Source organism: Watersipora subatra, chromosome 3, assembly GCF_963576615.1.
Source record: "Watersipora subatra chromosome 3, tzWatSuba1.1, whole genome shotgun sequence".
Lineage (NCBI taxonomy): Eukaryota > Metazoa > Bryozoa > Gymnolaemata > Cheilostomatida > Watersiporidae > Watersipora > Watersipora subatra.
Window position 1 is genome coordinate 60,141,095 of NC_088710.1, and position 18,038 is coordinate 60,159,132.

At 33.1% G+C, this 18,038-nt stretch overlaps 1 protein-coding gene across 1 annotated transcript in view; it reads left to right on the top strand.

Annotated features, from left to right (window-relative positions):
• Nucleotides 1–18,038, top strand: part of LOC137390813 (protein mono-ADP-ribosyltransferase PARP14-like) — a 52,268-nt gene that overhangs the window by 24,299 nt on the left and 9,931 nt on the right. The window contains exons 10-13 of the mRNA XM_068077129.1: nt 4,307–4,566; nt 16,594–16,845; nt 17,102–17,252; nt 17,394–17,533. Of these exons, the coding sequence (XP_067933230.1) occupies nt 4,307–4,566; nt 16,594–16,845; nt 17,102–17,252; nt 17,394–17,533 (803 nt within the window). The remainder of the gene's footprint in view (nt 1–4,306; nt 4,567–16,593; nt 16,846–17,101; nt 17,253–17,393; nt 17,534–18,038) is intronic.

Here is an 18,038-nt window from a genome sequence, read left to right on the forward strand (position 1 = left end):
TCATTATATTATAATCTCTGTATTACTCCTTTATAACATTTGTATCACTATTATAACATTGTATCATTATATTATAATCTCTGTGTCACTCCTTTATATCATTTGTATCACTATTATAACACTGTATCATTACATTATAATCTCTGTATCACTCCTTTATATCATTTGTAGCGCTATTATAACACTGTATCATTATATTATATTATCTGCATTACTCCTTTATAACGTTTGTAGCACTATTATAACACTGTATCATTATATTATATTATCTGCATTACTCCTTTATAACATTTGTAGCACTATTATAACACTCTATTCTTATATTATAATCTCTGTACCCCTCCCTTATATCATTTGTAGCACTATCATAATACTGGATCATTATATTATAATATCTGCATTACTCCTTTATATCATTTGTAGCACTATTATAACACTCTATCCTTATATTATAATATCTGTATTACTCCTTTATATCATTTGTAGCACTATTATAACACTCTATCCTTATATTATAATATCCGTATTACTCCTTTATAACATTTAGAGCACTATTATAACACTGTATCATTATATTATAATCTCTGTATTACTCCTTTATAACATTTGTATCACTATTATAACATTGTATCATTATATTATAATCTCTGTGTCACTCCTTTATATCATTTGTATCACTATTATAACACTGTATCATTATATTATAATCTCTGTATCACTCCTTTATATCATTTGTAGCACTATTATAACACTGTATCATTATATTATATTATCTGCATTACTCCTTTATAACATTTGTAGCGCTATGATAACACTCTATTCTTATATTATAATCTCTGTACCCCTCCCTTATATCATTTGTAGCACTATCATAATACTGGATCATTATATTATAATATCTGCATTACTCCTTTATAACATTTATAGCACTACTATAACACTGTATCATTACATTATAATATCTGCATTACTCCTTTATAACATTTGTATCACTATTATAACACTGTATCATTATATTATATTATCTGCATTACTCCTTTATATCATTTGTATCACTATTATAACACTGTATCATTATATTATAATCTCTGTATCACTCCTTTATAACATTTGCAGCACTATTATAACACTGTATCATTATATTATAATATCTGCATTACTCCTTTATAACATTTATAGCACTATTCTAACACTGTATCATTACATTATAATCTCTGTATTACTCCTTTATAACATTTAGAGCACCATTATAACACTGTATCATTATATTATAATCTCTGTATTACTCCTTTATAACATTTGTATCACTATTATAACACTGTATCATTATATTATAATCTCTGTGTCACTCCTTTATATCATTTGTATCACTATTATAACACTGTATCATTATATTATAATCTCTGTATCACTCCCTTATATCATTTGTAGCACTATTATAACACTGTATCATTGTATTATAATCTCTGTATCACTCCTTTATAACATTTATAGCACTATCATAACACTGTACCATTATACTATAATTTCTGTATTACTCCTTTATATCATTTTTAGCACTATTATAACACTGTATCATTATATTATAATCTCTGTATCACTCCTTTATAACATTTGTAGCACTATTATAACACTGTATCATTATATTATAATATCTGCATTACTCCTTTATAACATTTATAGCACTATTATAACACTGTATCATTATACTATAATCTCTGTATTACTCATTTGTATCATTTGTAGCACTATTACAACACTGTATCATTATACTGTAATCTCTGTATGACTCCTTTATATCATTTGTAGCACTATCATAATACTGGATCATTATATTATAATATCTGCATTACTCCTTTATATCATTTGTAGCACTATTATAACACTCTATCCTTATATTATAATATCTGTATTACTCCTTTATATCATTTGTAGCACTATTATAACACTCTATCCTTATATTATAATATCTGTATTACTCCTTTATAACATTTAGAGCACTATTATAACACTGTGTCATTATATTATAATCTCTGTATTCCTCCTTTATAACATTTGTATCACTATTATAACATTGTATCATTATATTATAATCTCTGTGTCACTCCTTTATATCATTTGTATCACAATTATAACACTGTATCATTATATTATAATCTCTGTATCACTCCTTTATATCATTTGTAGCACTATTATAACACTGTATCATTATATTATATTATCTGCATTACTCCTTTATAACGTTTGTAGCACTATTATAACACTGTATCATTATATTATATTATCTGCATTACTCCTTTATAACATTTGTAGCACTATTATAACACTCTATTCTTATATTATAATCTCTGTATCCCTCCCTTATATCATTTGTAGCACTATCATAATACTGGATCATTATATTATAGTATCTGCATTACTCCTTTATATCATTTGTAGCATTATTATAACACTCTATCCTTATATTATAATATCTGTATTACTCCTTTATATCATTTGTAGCACTATCATAACACTGTATCATTATATTATAATCTCTGTATCACTCCTTTATATAATTTGTAGCACTATTATAACACTGTATCATTATATTATAATCTCTGTATCACTCATTTATAACATTTATAGCACTGTCATAACACTGGATCATTTTACTATAATCTCTGTATTACTTCTTTATATCATTTGTAACACTATTATAACACTGTATCATTATATTATAATATCTGCATTACTCCTTTATAACGTTTGTAGCACTATTATAACACTCTATTCTTATATTATAATCTCTGTATCCCTCATTTATATCATTTGTAGCACTATCATAATACTGGATCATTATATTATAATATCTGCATTACTCCTTTATATCATTTGTAGCACTATTATAATACTCTATCCTTATATTATAATCTCTGTATCACTCCTTTATAATATTTGTAGCACTATTATAACACTGTATCATCATATTATAATCTCTGTATCACTCCTTTATAACATTTATAGCACTATCATAACACTATCATTATACTGTAATCTCTGTATTACTCCTTTATATAATTTGTAGCACTATTATAACACTGTAACATTATATTATAATATTTGCATTACTCCTTTATAACGTTTGTAGCACTATCATAACACTCTATTCTAATATTATAATCTGTGTATCACTCCTTTATATCATTTGTAGCACTATCATAATACTGGATCATTATATTATAATATCTGCATTACACCTTTATATCATTTGTAGCACTATTATAACACTCTATCCTTATATTATAATCTCTCTATCACTCCTTTATATCATTTGTAGCACTATCATAATACTGGATCATTATATTATAATATCTGCATTACTCTTTTGTATCATTTGTAGCATTATTATAACACTCTATCCTTATGTTATAATATCTGTATTACTCCTTTATGTCAATTGTAGCACTATTATAACACTCTATCCTTATATTATAATATCAGTATTACTCCTTTATATCATTTGTAGCACTATTATAACACTGTATCATTATATTTTAATCTCTGTATCACTCCTTTATATCATTTGTAGCACTATTATAACACTGTATCATTATATTATAATCTCTGTATCACTCCTTTATAACATTTGTAGCACTATCATCACACTGGATCATTTTACTATAATCTCTGTATTACTCCTTTATATCATTTGTAACACTATTATAACACTGTATCATTATATTATAATTTCTGCATTACTCTTTTATAACATTTGTTGCACTATTATAACACTCTATTCTTATATTATAATCTCTGTATCTCTCCTTTATATCATTTGTAGCACTATCATAATACTGGATCATTATATTATAATATCTGCATTACTCCTGTATATCATTTGTAGCACTATTATAACACTCTATCCTTATATTATAATCTCTGTATCACTCCTTTATAATATTTGTAGCACTATTATAACACTGTATCATTATATTATAATCTCTGTTTCACTCCTTTATAACATTTGTAGCACTATTATAACACTGTATCATCATATTATAATCTCTGTATCACTCCTTTATAACATTTATAGCACTATTTTAACACTATCATTATACTGTAATCTCTGTATTACTCCTTTATATAATTTGTAGCACTATTATAACACTGTATCATTACGTTGCAATCTCTATATCATAAGATACGGTCCGCATCACTCCATTATATATTTTTTAATACTCTGATACCTCCTCCATATCACTAGTTTATAGATACAGCTCCATTATATGTTATATCCTTATCTTATCCTCATTGTCTTCTACAGTCTCCAGCAGTGACTACCCAGCACAACAAGACCCATATCAGCAGCCTAAAGGTCGGAGGGTATCGCATCATATGGATGCTCAGTCAAGCCTGAAAAGTGAGCTAAAGTTAGAGATCTATGGTAACACCAATGCTGATATAGAGTCATGCAAGGAGGATATCAACCTAAAGCTAAGGAATGCCCTTTCTACCATCATGTGGCGTGATAAGCCCACATATATGGAGGACCGTGATAATATTAGCAAACTTTCTGAACCTCAGGTGAGGTTTTCTGTATACCGTTAATTGGCATTAACATAAAAAAGGGGCATGCATGTGCTTCGATGCACTTTAACATACATGTAATTATATATAGACTGTATGTACATGTATATATTATTGCAACTAGGTTTCCAGTATTTTATAAACAATAAGTTAATACAGTAAAGTAATAGTAAAATAAAAGAGTTCTACAAGAAATTGGAACAAACAGTACTAGTTATAGAAAATAATTTCATCTCTGCAGCTACTGTCAGTTTCATCACCTCTCTTGTCAATCATCAGGCCGCTACTAAAATTCAACATGGTGGCTGGTGTTCTCTCTCTTTTTTTTGATTGGCTGGTGTTCCGCTTGGTTGGCTAATGGTACTGCCTCTTGCCGAGGGGTTAGCTCTAAAAGAAGAGAGAAGGTAATTTTTGGGGTATGGACAGGTTGATGTAATTTCTGATGTTTATTGAGTGTAGATGCTTTTGGCCTGCCAATAATAGGGAAAATTTCTGCTAAGCGAAGGTTGCATTTTTTAAATCTGTTGTTGTAAGAACATGCATGCTTTAGGATGTTCCAATTCTTTTTGAAGTTTATGCTGTTATTTTTCAAGTTCCAAAGGGGCTTACCAAGCTCAGTTGTGTTTTTGCTGCTGTTTTTGAAGCTTGTTTTATGGTTACAATGTCTGCTCTCGAGACTGACTTCGAGTATTTCCCTGTATAACCCCTCTTAGCGGATATGCTACATGTACATTGACTGGTCATAGTTCCTATAATTTAGAAAAAAATCATAAATTTTAAAGTCATCACCAATACCCAATGTTGCATATAAGCTACATGAAATGGCAGATTCGCTATCATGTGACTAGTTTGGTCATGTGAGTTCCATTTCCTGTAATGGCTGCCCTAAAAATGTTCAACTAGTATCTTGGTTATTTCTCTGTTCTTATTTCTACATAAAAGAAAGTAAGTTTGCTTATACATTTACTATTTTATGAAAAGAATATATTTCAGATTCATTTTGATGTGTTGGGAAGTGGGTAATATCCAAACATGGTAACTTTTTAGGTATCAATTGAGGTGTGTAGCATATATGCTACAGTGGGCACTGTTGATACTTTTCATTGGTTATTGTGTTTTTTTGAATAATTAGTTTGGTCATGTAATTGTTAGTTATTGTCATTACTAATTGGCCTAATATAAATTGCTGGCTAATTATGATCTTCAGCAGTAATACCGGTGGCCTTATTGCTATTTACAAACTACAATGTAGGCCTACCTTACTACAGCTCAACCAACTATACCAGGCCTACCAATCAACCAGATACTATAATTATAACAATATACCTATCATTTTTTACTACTGTATCTGTGGGGGTGCGGTTTATCATAGTATTTCTCATAGGCTACTCATGATACTTGTAGCTTGAGCTGATACAATGATTGTAGAGCCTACTGTTGCACTCAGTTTTTTATTCATGTTATACAGAACAACTATGGCTAGTAGTAGTAGTCGAGGCAACCAAAGGCGAAGACATTTGTCAGTTTTCACAACAACAATTTGTGTGAAATGTGATGTTTGGCTTTGCTTCACGGAGGGCCGTAACTGTTTCACAGAGTATCACATATAGCGATGACTTTATCGAGATTTTGCATGCAAAATATAGCTCATATCTTCCAATGCTGGTCTTGGATACTACTTACTAATTTTTGGGTGTGATAGTGGTGTAAGTCTCATAGTATAAATAATAAGTTATCTTTAAAATTGTTGTGAATCTCTGTTGGAAAAAATTGTTTCGTGTGCAGTTTTACATGTCTGATTTCATCTGCCGTCCAATGTTGCGTATGTGCAACATGTTGAAACTACCCTAAAAATCATATTTTTTAAAAAGATCCAATGGAATTTCTAGTTGTTCTCCTTGCACAGGAAACTGTTGGAGGTATTTTTCCTATCATTTGTTTTATGGTTGGGTTCTAAAGGGTTAAAACTAGTATATATATACTAGTTATATATATATATATATACAGTAAAACTCGGATAACTCGCCCTCGGATAGCTCGAACACATGGCTAACTCGAACGGATTTGTTTGGTTCTTTCCCACGCAATGATAAATTGCTTTAGATAATTCGTAGTTAACATCATTAACTTGAACAGTTTTTTGAAGGTACAAACATGGTTTTCATTCAATTTATTTCGAAGGAGTTTCCATTAGTTGCAGAACTGCGACTACTCTGCTCTCCTAAACTCTCCTAAGGCTTTCCATCTCATACGTCTACAAAACTGCTCATTTTTCTCAATGAGTTTCCTGATATACTTTTAATATATAGTTTCCTGATATAGTTTCAACAATAGTTTCCTGATACACTTTCCTGATATAGTTTTAATATTGAGCACTCTCTTCTAGTGAACTGCAACCTTCTTCTTCATCAGTATACACGCTCCTTTTTAGTTGAGCACTTTTAGCGGTCACTAGCAATGGAACAAGTAAACTTTGACTACTCAGATAAGAACATTCCGATACCATCAGAGGACGAGTATATCAGGAAACTCATTGAGAAAACTGAGCAGTTTTGTAGACGTATGAGATGGGAAGCCTTCTTCTATTTAAACCCGAACATAGCATCAGAAGATAAGGAAACCTACGGCTCTAAGTCCAGAAAGACGCCACCAGTGATTCCAGAAACCAGCAAGTTTGAGACTCGTCTACTCAACATAATCAAACACATCAAGTTCAAGTAATTAAAGTGTAATTTTTTAAGGAAGATGCAGTCTGACATTAAACAATATGCAAAGAATGTCAATACCATCCTAGTACCTGCAGACAAAACAACTAACTACTACAAGCTGGATACCAAAACTTACAACGATCTTCTCAAAAACAGTATCACCAAGTCTTATAGCAAGGTCGATAACACCACTATATCCTCTATCACGAGAGAATCAATAGAAATAGCTAATTCGCTTAACATCAGTGACAGGATAGACTCATTGGCGACCAACGATGCCTTTATCACTTTAAAAGACCACAAGGCGAGCCTTGCATCTAAACCATCTTGCCGCCTAATCAACCCTAATAAGAACGAACTTGGCATCGTAAGTAAGAACATAGTCGAACGCATAAACTTTAAAATATATATCGCCATCAGCATAAATTAATGGAGGAACACGCATGACGTAATCACATGGTTCAATGCTATTCCTAATAAGAAAGAGTGTAGATTTCCATCTTTTGATGTTGTTGAGTTCTACCCCTCTATATCTATTGACCTTCTATCTCTAGCTTTAGACTTTGCTACCAACTACGAGACTATAACATCTGATGAGCGCAGAATAATATTGCACACCAAAAAGACCCTGCTATATAGTGATCATGAAGCATGGGGGAAATCAGGACATGCAGACTGCTTCGATGTGGCTATGGGTCCCTATGATGGAGCAGAATATGCAAACTGGTTGGCTGCTTTATGTTACATCAGATAAACCAAATCACAAAAGTGACTTTTGGATTATACCGAGATGATAGACTTGGCGTAGTGAGAGCAACTCCTAAACAAACTGAGAAGCTCAAGAAAAATCTGTGCACATTATTCCATCGATATGGGCTAAAAATATCTGTAGATGCAAATAAAAGCACCATTGACTTTTTGGATATATTGTTAGATCTACAGATTGAATTATATAGACCCTTCAGCAAGACCCAATAATATGCCTAGATACGTGCACACAAGATCTAACCATCCACCCTCCATCATCAAAAACATTCCAGCATCAGTCAACCTGTGCCTCTCCGCAATATCATCAAATCAAGATATATTTAGACAAAATACGAAAGAACATCAAGAAGCCCTTAATAGAAGTGGATACCATCATAAACTGACATTTAGTGAGAATACAACATCGCATAAAACCAGAAACAAACGCAGGAGAAATATACTTTGGTATAACCCCCTTTCTCTAAAAATGTTGCCACCAATATAGGAAAGCTTTTCTCCAGAGCTCTGAGTGAAGAATTTCCTAAAGATCACAAACTTTATTCGATATTTAATAGAAACAATTTAAAACCTAGCTATAGCTGCATGAAGAATATTATACAGATTATTACAAATAACAACAAAGCGCAGCTATCAAACGAAAAGCCAACAGCAACATGCAACTGTCGAGATAAAAGTACATGTCCACTGCCAAATGCATGTTCGTCCAGTTCTGTCATCTATCAGGCTACAGTTATGACCAACAAACCTAATGCTACCAAACAGACATACATGTATGTTGGCCTGACAGAGGGCTCATTCAATAAAAGATATTACAACCATCGTAGCAGCTTCAACAATCCATCAAAATGAACTTCAACAAAACTAAGTAATTATATATGGCAGCTTAAAGATCGATCCATCCAGTACGACATCAAGTGGAGAGTATCGAAAACAAGCGAGTAGTTACAATAAGGCCAGTAAACGCTGTAATTTGTGTATTTGGGAGAAGTACTTCATTCTATACAAACTTGAGCTTGCAAGCTTAAACTCAAGAAACGAGCTTGTGTCAAAGTGCAGACATTCAAATAAGCACTTGATTTGCAATGCTGTGACATGAACCAATTAAATTGTTGTATTATATGTAGCTGGCCTTTATCGTTAAGCTACTCGATGTGTTTTTACATACAGTCATATGAGCTTCAGTTCATTTTAATTTTACCTGATGAATGGTAACAACCATTAAATTATAAGTCGTAAAATGTTTTAAAAGTTTTCAGTTCCTAATATAGTTTATATACACATATATGTATATACATATATATATATATCTATATATAGATATATATATATAGTTACATATATAATATCTATATAATCTATATATATAACTAGTATAGTTATATATAACTAGTATGTATATACTAGTATATATATAACTAGTATATATGTATATATATAGTATATATAGCATATATATAGTATATATAACTAGTATATATATACTAGCTATATATAACTAGTGTGTTCATACTAGTTATATATATACATGTATATATACTAGTTGTGTTACCTGGCATTGCCCGGGTATTAAAAATCAGCTTATAAACAATGAGAGGTAATGATAGTTGCTTGCCACTTGCTATTAGCCTGGTACATTTCCAATGGATAATTTTAGTAAGCTTACTAATATGAGCAACAACTCTTTTTGGCGTTATGTCATCACTTTGCGTCGTGACCGAAAGAGGTGGCGTATTTGCTCCCATATGGCGACATATATCACCTAGCAAATCTATCAAGCTCGTGTGGCTGAATTGGTAAGGCGTTGAACTGGTGAAAGGGATGGTCCGAGATCAAATCTTCTGCTTTACAGATTCGTAAGTCCAAGATTTAATAACTATAGCTGGACATATACAACGTTGAGAGATATATATCTTGATATATATATTTCTCAAAATCAGAATTTTTATATACCTAATATACATTCCAATGTAGTGTGTTAAAGCTGCCAAATAGTGCTCAATGAGTGATCAGAGCTTAAATATAAAATTTATTCATGTAAAACCTTAGATACAAAACAACTTCATTACTATTAGTTTCATGTCTGTTACGCAGACAATCATCAGATAAAATTGTTTTGGTCCGACTGAGTTATATGAGAGGTGTAATTACTATAACGACTGATAGCTATGTAATTGCATTTCGTAGTGTGTATTTAGCAGAATGTCGGCATGTGGAAGCTAGCTCGTTACGCTTGTTGAGTGAGCTCATTTCTGGTTTTGTGAGGATGATGTACTTTTCTAATATGCACAGGTTACAACGCTTGGTGGCTGAGTCGTATGGCCTTGCGTGTTGAACGATTTTCCATTTAATTGTATACGGTGTGTTCAGGCCTTTTAGCTGCCAGATGTAGTTACTAAGCTCTGTGGCAGATTGCTTGTCCTGGTGCCTGAAAGATGATATGTGGCCGATGATAACGAGCTAGCTTCCACATGCCGACATTCTGCTAAATACACACTACGAAATGCAATTACATAGCTATCAGTCGTTATAGTAATTACACCTCTCATATAACTCAGTCGGACCAAAACAATTTTATCTGATGATTGTCTGCGTAACAGACATGAAACTAATAGTAATGAAGTTGTTTTGTATCAAAGATTTTACATGAATAAATTTTATACCTAATATACATATATATATATATATATATATATATATATATATATATATATATATATATATATATATATATATATATATATATATATATATATATATATACATGTATATATATATATATACATATACATGTATATATATACATATACATGTATATATATACAGTCAAACATGGATAACTCGTCCACGGATAGCTCGAACACATGGTTAATTCGAACATTTCCTTTGGTCCGTTCCCACGTAATGATAAATTGCTATAGATAACTCGAACTCAACACTGTTAATTCGAACTGTTTTTTTGCCCAACAGCTACCGAAACAGTTGTTTTCTCTTTAGAAAATCACTTTATTCAAAGCCATAGAGGTAAACTTAATCTTTTCGTAATTCATAAGCGTCGTTATTACCACCATCGGCAAAATATTTTTGTCAACGACTTTTCTAAAAGTTTGGTGAAATTTGATTTATACTGCGATACGATGAATAGCACGGGCTAGCCGGGTCACGCGCGCAAGAATTTTCGCCACGCACATACAAAACAAAAATCGCGTGTTGTTTTGTATGTGCGTGGCGAAAATCCTTGAGTGCGTGACTCGGCTAGCCCGTGATGAATAGTTTTCCGACGTTGATTCCGTGTTGAATCAACGTCGGAATGTTGAATGTTTAAAACGTCTTAAAAATGTTGTAATTAAACGTATACGTTGTCTGAGCTACAAAAAACTATTCATCGTTTGACCTAAACACAGAATACGTGTGTACATTCAATAAGTATCTATTAAAAAAGCGTGAGTGATATAGAATGTACCATAAAACCTCGTAAAACTTCTAATTGAACTGCCTCGGAGTGTTGCTCTTAACGAATCCCAGGTAAAGTAAGGTAATCTGCATAAACTTCAAGAAAAAACGGCAAAATTGATCGTGGGTAAAACCCCAAAAGAAAAAAATGTCTTTTCTTTTGAGCATTTCAACAACGATCAAGTTTTGCCAATGTCAATCTGAAAAACGTCCTGGCAATAACATCACCTCAAACAACAAACCAATCTCAAGTGATAGAAAAATCTCTATACTTTTTCATGAAAACGTTTTAAACTTTACATTAGCAGCATTTAATTTGAAACAAGCCATTTGTGCTTTTGATTTATATTATAGTTTGTATATGTACATGTATCTACTAATAAATAAGTAAATATATGGACTTGTGACAGTGCTCTGATAACTTGAATGCTCTGATAATTCGAACACTTTTGCTCGGTCCCTTGAAGTTCGAGTTATCCATGTTTGACTGTATATATAATTTTTAGAATTCTGACCTTTTGTAACTACTTTTTCAACAACTAACAGTACTTTTTCTTTTTTTCATTATTAGTTTGGTCGTGGGCTGTATGACAGGGGGATTTCTATTATATATATACTAGCTGCATTACCCACCTACAGGAGCAGATTCACCCACAGCATAAGGTTTATTGAGAGTTGTCTTTCATACTGTATAACAACTCCAAATATGCAGTCTACTGAAACTGTTGCCTTGATGTATTATTATGTAAATTGTCTACTGAAATTGTTGCCCTGAATATGCATACACATATTACATGTCAATAATGTTGGGGAGAATAATTGAAATCTGCAATGTGTTTTACAGATAGATGCGTGTAAAATCTAGTAAATATTCTAGATTCATGTGTCTAGATTCATGCGTTCGTCCATACCCGTCTATATTTGCTGTTGAAGATCACGTACTTCTACCGCCAAGCCCCGCCTTGGCTGACCACTTTTTACCCGCCGAGCAGTTGACAATTGCGCTCTTGCACTGGCCTCGCAATCGATCGCTTCGCACTCACAATCAATCGGCCCGCCTCGCAATCGATCGCCTCGCAATCAATTGCCTCGAACTCACCTTGCAATCGATCACCTCGCACTCGCAACCAATCTCCTCACACTCACAACCAATCACCTCGCACTCGCAACCAATCGCCTCGCACTCGCAATCAATCGCCTAGCACTCAATCGCTTCGCAATCAATCGCCTCACACTCGCAAACACATTCATCCGGAAAGCCGCACCTGGATACTTTTGCTGCACTTGGGGCGAAAAAGGTCTCCCGCGCATCCCTGAGTGACGCCATGGCCCCAAACCATTAGCTGCATTACCCGTCCACGGGAACAGATTCATGTACAGCAAGAGGTTTATTGAGAGTTGTTTTTCATACTGTAAAACAACTCCAAATATGCAGTGTACTGAAATTTTTTGCCTCGATCACACTATGCATACACATATGCAGTCATACATGTATATGTCAATAATGTTGGGAGAACAATGGAAATCTGCAATACGTTTTACAGCTAGTCTAAAATGCATCAGTCTCCAACCACTCAAAATGGCATTGCCCTATTTGTGTACAGAAAACTGATAAGGAAATTGACATTGCTAGGTAAACTGAAGTTCTTCAAACTGTCAGTATTGAGAAGTTTTGCATCTTCTAAAAAGTTATACAAAATATTTTTGCTATCGCCAGCATTTATTGAATAGAGACTACATGATTAAAACACTAATCATAGCTCACCAGTTTTTCATCTTTAGCCTGTGTTTAGGCATGGTATATACAAACAGTAATGAGGTTGTATCGATAAAATTTATATGTATTTCAGCACAGACAGTATAATGTCAAGGCAGATACAGCATTAGCACCTTACAATTACAAAACATAACGCCAACATGATAGCCTTTTTATGAGATACAATAAGGATAATGAATGCATGAAAATATATATATATACTGAAAAATATGTTAGAAAATGCTGCATGGGGTATAGCAGAACATGAAGAACATAGCATGACATAACAATAACACAATGTTTGTTCAACGCATCACTTGCGGATAGACAACATTTTTTGTTTTTCTGTTGGGTGTATGAACAAACAGTTTTCGGCTTGTGCCTACTTTTTAGCAGGCGACGTACAGCTGGTCATGGCTAAAGCAGGGTGACAGTAAGTCGATACCGGCTGCTCTCTTTCTTTTCCCCATCGCCTATCGCAGCCTCGGAGTACTCGTGCAAGTTCTGTAGTAGTAAGTTACAGTAGGCCTACTCGTAGCTGGAAAAAAAATTAGTAACTCAGCTGCTGAAGGAAATGAGCTTGTCTAACTATCACAGTGGCAAATCCAACGTTATTAAGTAGTTGAGGTGTGGCAATTCATAGGCGATACAACATTGAATAAAACGTACTAACCTTTTCGATGTAGAAATTTAGTAGGTAAAATGCAGTAGCAGTGCCCATGCAAGTTCTGTAGTAGCTGTAGTTCTGTAGTACTCGTACCTGGAAAAAAGGCAAAAGTAACTCAGAAGGAAATGAACATGTTTACTATCACAAACAGTGGCAAATCCAACGTTTGCAACCCTTTCACCAAAGTAGAATCATTTATGCGTTTTCTATGGTAGACTGCCGTTGACACATTTTTGCGACTTTCCCAGCAATGGCTAGTAACTAAATTTTATTATTCGTTGATAGCATAGCCAACGATCTTTAGGACTTCTATGGTAGTGACAGTGTTGTCTTAAGATTTCTCTATAAAATTATATAAAGTTTAATATTTTAATCTTTGTTTGGGGATTTCCAACTTAAAAACGAACATTTTTGTGTAAGTTCATCAAAGGTGTCCGAATTAGAAAACAAATAACTACTTATGTTGATGAAATTATAGCCGATTCAGATTTTTGTGATTACACAAATAATTAAAATAGCGATAGCAGCACTGACTCTGATGGCGATGAAAGTAATGATTTTGTAAGAATAAGGAACATTGTAGAGGATTGTTTTGCTTGTAGCTTCACACCGCTTTATCAATGCACAAAGTATAGATACAACAAATTTCTTGTATAGCAGTGCTTGTTAAAATGTTGGGAAAATGAAATATATAACCAAAACAAACGTTCTAGATGGAGTTTGAAATTGAAAAAATATTGTATACATATTAAGCAATATTGGCAAAAGGCTGGCAGTAGGCCGATAGCTAAATTTGTACATGGACGCAAGTGAAAGGGTTATGTAGTGGAAGTGTGGCAATTCATAGACAATACAACATTGAAAAAGAAGTACTTACCTTTTTTATGTAGAAATTTAGTAGGTGAGAACTGCGTTTTTTCCAGTGACCGCATAAAACCAACGTTTGCGTGACCTTCTCGGTAGACGTTAGCAGTAAATAGTAATCACATGTAAATAACTAATCATTAATTTATTTTTTTAAATGATTACTACAATTGTTTAGCTGTATAGGCACCTTTGTATAGGCCGCAGAACTCAGGACGGTGCTTTTTAACACGGCAGCAACTTTGCTGTTTCAAACGCACCAGTGTCGTTGGGCACCGTAAAGAGGCGCGCTAACCAGAGATGGCGTGATTTTTGTGTAAAAACGATGAATAGAGGCGTGTACTAATCGTAGACTCCCGTTAATGCGCCCTAGATACCTAGTAGCGGCTAATAGTCCAAAAGGTACGGCACTTTATAAGGCGGACACATACACAGATACACAGACAACGATTGCCATTTATATAGTAGATATATATTGTGTCTTAGTATGTACAACGCACCCTCAAGATACGATTTTGATCTGTTCCAGGGTTGGCATGGTAATGTGAAAAAATCGTATGAAGGGATACAGAAACCATAGTAATTATATAATAATACAAACATACCCTGGTAAAAGTCGTCAAAATTTTATTGAAATGCTGTACATATTAAAAATTAGTAACCAAACAGTATGTTAACTTTAGTAACTATAGTTACCTACACTAACTTTATTATATTTAGTGAATTTATTGGCTATGATCTGTAAAATGTAGCATTACAATGCGCTATGAGCAGTACTACGTACCGTAAAAAGTTCTTACCATTAAGACAGACGTACGTATAACAAAAACTTTGAATTCACTTCAAATAAGTTCAGCTTACTAAACAGACACACTTAATGCTAAGTTTTAGTATATATTTTTAACTATTTTACTGAATTTTAATTTTTTATTGCTTAAGTTTTATCACTTATCACTTTCTGTCTTTGCTTTCCCTATTACTTTTAGCGGACCTGTTTAAAACTTTTTCAACTTAAGTCGGCAAGAAAACCCAAACAATGCTTTTTTCGTTGTGAAGGGAATTTTTGTTAGCAGCGTAAGAGAGGTGGTCGGACCACTGGACCTTTTGTATTAAAGGATCGCAACTTCAACTTTGCTACTAGTTTTAAGGAAGAATATTACCGTTTTACACATGAGAATTGCTGAACTGAGAGAAATCTGTCATCATGTCACTTTTAGGTGTTGTGAAAGTATTTTCGGCAATCAGCGTTTCGGTGCCTTTGTTATTTTGACATACTTAATAAGTGTACCGAAAAAAAAATTGTATACAACATGCGTAAATGATGGGACATTTTGTGATGTCCTATCATTTACGCATGTTGCACATCATAGCTCCAGAACTACTATTTTGAAAGCAGTAAATTGTATATTATCTAAAAGCCAAGAAAGTACTGCATCAATTAATTCAAAGAATTTTATAATGGGAGTAAATGTGCATGGGTAGTTGGCATCAAATAACTCTAAATGTCAAATTATTATTTATGAACACGCCCAAATATGTATATATACTGTATATATAATGTATATATATATATATATATATATATGCCTTATAGTATATATGCCTTTAGTATGTATATGGCATATATATGTGTATCTATATATATGTATGTACATATGTGCGTGTGTAAGTGTATTTGTGTATCTATATTTTTATGCTTTTTGATGTTTTGGTTAACAGTGCTTGACGAACAGAAGAAGAGTAAAGAAGTGGTCGCTGGGTGCTAGAAGGCAAATAGAATTGTATTTATAATAGTTAAACTGTTCTTTCAGCTGGAAAGATTACAGACAGAAGCGAGGAAGTTGAATGTGAAGCTTGTAGTTGACAAACGCCTGTGCAACATAAAGATGGTGGGTCTCAACAGACAACTCATTATGATGAGTGATTTCATAGTTAGAGAGTTGAAGTGGATTGAGAAGAAGATACACGACAAGAAGGACGAAGTCTTGATAGCACGTGCTATCCAATGGAAGTATGAAGATTCATCCGCAGAGTGGGTCAATTTTGATAATGTTACAAACAAGGTGAGTGAATGTCTTGCTCACAAGCACAGTTTACGATACATCAAACACATGCTTTGATTGAAACTATAGGTAATAGCCAGCTTTTATTTGCTCTTCAACCTTTAGAGGCACTTTGGCGTCTGTTGCATCTGTTCTCATACTTTGTGGGTAGAGATCAGCTGCATAATGGAGTTCATGTAGTTGTTTGCCATATTTTAATGCAGTCCCACAGGAATACAGAGTTTCACAAGATCAGTAATATTATTTAACAATGCAGGCATTAGAAGAGACGTATATCAAGAACCCTCAGGCTGTCTTCAAATATCAAACAAACATTGGAGAAGCGACATTGGACCTCAGTAAAATGGAAGGCATTCTTCACTTTGAAAAGTTTAAGATCGCTAGAAAAGACCTCAGCAAGCCACAAGGTATATTAGACTGCGAGTTTGTGAACTTCTGACCATAAAAAAACATTTGACCATCATCATGTCTACTTTTCCTTGTTAAAACATGTTTCCTTGTTATTTTTTGTAAAAGGGCTGCATATATAATGTAGTTACTACTTGCAGGTTTGGAAATGCCATCACACTGGGCAACTCCCTTGGATACCTACAGCGAGGAAAATCTGGTTCCTGGCACTCCTGAATACCAGGAAGTAGAAAAAAACTTCATGGCTACTCTTGGAGCCGGCGGCAATGCAGTGTTAGAGGTTTGTTTCTCTAATACTTTTGTTTTGTTGAGAAATACAGCTGTTATTATATTGAGAGGTATTACTGTTAGTATCTTGAAAGGTATTACTGTTATTATATTGAGTGGTATTACTGTTATTATATTGAGATATATTACTGTTATTATATTGAGATATATTACTGTTATTATATTGAGATATAATACTGCTATTATATTGAGAGATATTACTCTTATTATATTGAGAAGTATTAATGTTGTTATATTGAGAGGTATTACTGTTATTATATTGGGAGATATTACTCTTATTATATTGAGAGGTATTACTGTTATTATATTGAGAGGTATTACTGTTGTTACATTGAGAGGTATTACTGCTATTATATTGAGAGGTATTACTGTTATAATATTGAGATGTATTACTGTTGTTATATTGAGATATATTACTGTTGTTATATTGAGATATATTACTGTTATTATATTGAGAGATATTACTCTTATTATATTGAGAGGTACTACTGTTATTA